The following is a 4,728-nucleotide window of genomic DNA, read 5'->3' as shown; positions in this document are numbered from 1 at the left end:
ATCGGACCTACTTTGGCCTTCACAGAACGCTTCGATATAAGAGCATACGGCGCCGCACAAAGCTGAAGTTGTATAAAACCATAATCATATCAGTAGTTTCCTATTTATCTAAACTAAGTTTTCTTTCTATCTAAACTAAGCTGACACGATGGTCCCCCGGAGAGACAGGGGGTTGAGGAAGGCCCACCGAGCCGCCCCGGTGAACAATATGTTGCAAACTGTCACTGGTTTGAAATGGTTTAAATGGTTTGAATTTTGAAGGAGAAAATTTACTCTGGTACACTGAAGAAAACTGAAACCCTCTCAAAATATGTATTACAGTATATGCCAAAGTAAATTGAATTCAGAATTAAATGCAGCTATTTTAGCTTCAGTTTTGTCCAGATTGTTATAAACTTGACGCCCCCTGTTCGCAGGAAGAAAGGTTGCAAACCGTCGAAGACGCTAAATTTGAGGAGTTTTGTGATGAGGATCCATGCCAAACGCAGAAACAGCTTGCTTCCGTGTTAGAAGTTACTGTCAAACCATTTTTGCATAGCTTGGGAATTATTCAATAACAATAAACATTGGTTTGTTGTGACTTGGGAAAGAGTTTTTTTAATCGCATTGTAACAGATGATGAAAAATAGACTGATAAGAGCTACCAAAAAAAGTCATGGATACTACCCGGTCATGCTTGTTCGTCGTCAGTTCGGCTGTAGATACCTATACGCTAAGATGGTTATGCAGTATTTTTTCAATTGCGCGAGAACGGCCATAATTCGAGCAGACGCATGAAAAAGTGATTCTACTGCATAACAACGGTCGGCCTCATACTGCCAAAGTCGTTAAAACTTACTTAGAAACGCTCAAATGGGAAGTCCTACCTCAACCGACATATTCTCCCAGCTCAGTTTCAGCAGGTGCCATTGCGAGTGGAAAAAATGGCAGATGACTTGTAGGATCAATCCCAACATCGAACAATAGAAAAAAGACGTGAAAGAATACAACGATCCGAGAACCATTGCCCAACAAACGCATTGAGTGAGGCACAATAAGTGGTGTCGCACACTTTGGCCACTGTAAAATGTGTTCTCAGCAGTGCTGATAAAAGTCATTTTCCCCAGCAAAATTCTTCGAAAATTACAGCCAATCATTTTCAATTTTCACTTTCAATGATCGCAGCACTCTTTCAGATACACTAGATTTTCGTCCTAGTAACGTGCTGTTATAACAGATGAAATAGATCGCGCGCATCGTTCACGGTTACGGAATAAAATTTGACGACAAATCCAACCAAATGATCTTCACTTCAAAGCGAAACGGCCACAAAACTCATCGACCGAGAAGAAAAATTTGATACGCTCGCAGCGCCACTGCTATTCGCTGGCGGGTAAACGAACTAGCTGCCATGGAAAAGTTATGCAGTTTTATTCTGTATGATAATAGTGAGGAATTGTTTTATTCTATACTCAACGAGATTCTCAGATGCACAACAGGGGAGGGAAGAAGGAGATGTTGGTAAGATCGTTCTAAACTATATTAGAGACAGCGAAGCTCATATGATCAAGTAATACTAAATACGAGCCACTAATGCAAATTAGTCTGGAAGTGTGAATACAATGTTATACAGCGTTTATGAAGGCGATCTCGGAATGTACGTGTTTTACCAGGCTTTCTTGAAATGGGTCGTTGGATGAACACTAAAGCTGTCACCTTTCATCTCCAGGGCTTAAAATATTTGCATCTCTTCATCTCAGCTACAAAAAGAAATGGATGCAGATAGGTTTTTTTTCCATAAAAGCACTGCCGGCCAGTGGGAGATGAATTGTAAACACACACACACACTAGTACTATACGCACAAGTTGGATGGTGCGAAACCAGTACAAAATTGTGCGATTTTAGCTCAATTGTTGATGTAATTTGGAACCAGTACAATGCTTGTGTGTTGGGCATAACGCGATTAATGCTCTAACGTTTTTTTAATGTATTTGGCAGCTCCAAACTACTACACTTAAACAATTTAAACAGGTATCAAGCAGCATTGCAAAGCGAACGAGAAGCAAAACCTTTCTCCTCCTTTCTGCTTGAGAATGAGATATATGCTACGCTTCTCAAGTCTTTTGCACACGCGCTTTCGAGATTCACTTTCTTCTAGTAGCAGTCACTAATACACTCAATGTGAGAAATAAAGTGTCGATATATGATACATATTTTGATTCAATCTATGTCAATGTATTCACGGTACAACTTTTGCGTTGTTCTTTTCACACATTTATTGTGCGATTTTAGTGCAAAATTTGTGCGAATCGGGAGGTACAGTGATTGTACAAGTCTTGAACTTTTGCGTTAAGTATTGTCCTAAATGTTTGTACATGAATTGATAAAATATCTGTAAAAAAACTTTCCAATTTGCTTCAAGCTAGTTTACTGCATTCGCTAGATAACCATTGAGTCACAATGCTTGTGCCATCATATTTGTGTACACTATCTAATCCAAGAAACTAATCATCATGGCGAAGTATGAATAGATAGTTTTCATAATCTACAAGAATGTCGGTTAAGCGAATAAAATTATCAAATAGCAACTCAACTAACCTCAACGAATGTTTCCATATTCAAGAGAGACAATCCACCAATCGTCATTTCCACGGGATTTTGAGCCCGATGCAACATGATGCCGAGCCTCAGTTTGTCGGATGAAGATAGCAGGTACCAATTGCAGTCGTAAATGGCGTCGATTATATGATCATTCTAGAAATAAAATTCCAGCTAGCAAGCACAACTCGAACTCCAATCTAACACTGTACCTTTACTCTGAGAGTTGTTCCCAGCATGCAAAACTCCAACAGCTGAATGAATGTTGCCAGCATGAACATGAGCCTTGTCCAGTCCCTAGTCATATAGATCACAAAAAGCGTCAGGCTGAGGCACGATACCGAAGTGATGACTTGAACGAAAACCGTGTGATGATAGCAACCGTCTAAATCTTCCTCGTACCTGTCAAATAATCATCCGGTTAGATTTTCATAGCACCTATTCATCGGACTTACTGTAAAATTTCTTTATGCATGATACAAATTTCGGTAAATTTTTGTCGCTTCGTCTCATCACTAGTTTCCGCTTGTAGCAGCATTTCATTCAGATCGCCGAGATTATTCATAAATACATTGGCTATTCCAACAACGTGAAGTACAATTATCATAATGCCCATATCGGCCGCTAGTATCCCCATTATAGCCATTACCGTCAATACTAGGTGGAAAATCGTCGTTATAACATATCCGGTTTCCGTTGATGCCTCAGTGAAAGGTAGCTCCAGTGGCAGAACCAGTTTTTTCTCCTGCTTCACTACCATTACGTAGAAGGGTAGTACAAAAAATGCTACCCCTGCTATGGCATAGGACACGAAAAACATCCGGAATAAGTACAATATTGTGAGGACACACTTTATCATCGACGCGTTGTTTTTCGGATTTGAAGTAGAACGCTGATGCAAGTATTTAATATTGAGATACTTCTCTCGAAAGTACGGTTTCTGCGCCAGCGCACTGTACATCTTAATCATACCCTGCAAGCCGATGCCACTGACCGACAGAGAGTCCATTACCGCATACCAATCTCCCCAGTGGAGATAAACTGTGTGAACCACAGAAAAACTGAACGAAATTAGACAAAAGAGACACAGAAACGTACGGAAATTCCAGCGAAACCGCTCCTGTAGAATATCCATGCCACAGTTGGTTAGAAACATGCGTAAAAACACGATTAACTCTTCGAACACATCAATCGTCCGAAGATGCTGCAGACTTCGATCGTTGAACAGCCGAAAACGTGATTGTAGAATTTCATCCATTACGTAACGTGGCGGAACACCGGAAGTGCGAATGAATTCAAGGTTGGAAATAATGACTGCCAGTGTTTATGTTAGCAGATGTTTCGCGTTGCTGAATCGAACAGTCAATACAAATCATTAATAATTACGCTGGTAGGTGAATTTTGTATGAGAAAACGATTGGATCTTTACCGACACAAAGGTGGCAGATTGAGTCGAAAGTGGGGCTGAATTGCTGCAGAGAGTCCAAGCAGTAAAAAATTCAAGAGACCATGAAAACATGGCGATGGAGTTATTATCTCTGGCTGCAGTATACTGGTGCAATTAAAACGTACAGGAAAGAGGTTTCGTTTTAGGATAAACTATGCACACTGTTTTTAAAGCTGTAAAACAGGTTATTATTTTATTTTTTGTTGATATAATATTATAAGTATAAATATACTTCAAGAAGTGGTTTTGGACATTCTTTTGGACCTGGAAAATCTTATGTTCTATTCGTACACCTAACAATCAGTTTTTTTATTATTAGGCATAAATCACTCGAATTCAAAGCAAGTAACGTTTAAATCGTTTACATTGTTACCTGTTGCTGAATATCCAATCTATCTTCAAATACTTCCACAACAACAACATAAAACTTTCTAACTCCATCATGCCTTTTTCCACCAAAGCAAACGGAACCAGATTACAATGGAACGTCCATGGTGCGGTCATGAATAAAATATCCATCCAAACAATTCGAACAACCGCACAACTCAAACGCCGATGGTGCTTTCTACCGACTCTGACCTCCTGTGCCTCCCCATCTATTAGGGTAAAAGCGGACATTTCACCCATTCCACTAGACAAATTGCAGCACGTTCTATCCTATCCTAAGAACAAAAAAAAAAAGGCGAAACGAAACCATGTAGAA

At 39.7% G+C, this 4,728-nt stretch overlaps 1 protein-coding gene across 1 annotated transcript; it reads right to left on the bottom strand.

The window, feature by feature from the left end:
• Positions 1 to 2,471: 2,471 nt before the first annotated feature.
• On the bottom strand, positions 2,472 to 3,836 carry LOC129732481 (odorant receptor 67d-like). Its single transcript, XM_055693390.1, has 4 exons — positions 3,034 to 3,836; positions 2,791 to 2,980; positions 2,579 to 2,734; positions 2,472 to 2,525 (listed from the first exon to the last, which is right to left on the bottom strand). Exons 1-4 carry the CDS (start codon positions 3,834 to 3,836, stop codon positions 2,472 to 2,474), a joined length of 1,203 nt encoding a protein of 400 aa, XP_055549365.1.
• Positions 3,837 to 4,728: the final 892 nt, after the last annotated feature.

This window comes from Wyeomyia smithii, chromosome 3, assembly GCF_029784165.1.
Source record: "Wyeomyia smithii strain HCP4-BCI-WySm-NY-G18 chromosome 3, ASM2978416v1, whole genome shotgun sequence".
NCBI lineage: Eukaryota > Metazoa > Arthropoda > Insecta > Diptera > Culicidae > Wyeomyia > Wyeomyia smithii.
Note: the sequence above shows the minus strand (reverse complement) of the source record. Positions and strands in the feature narration are given on the sequence as shown.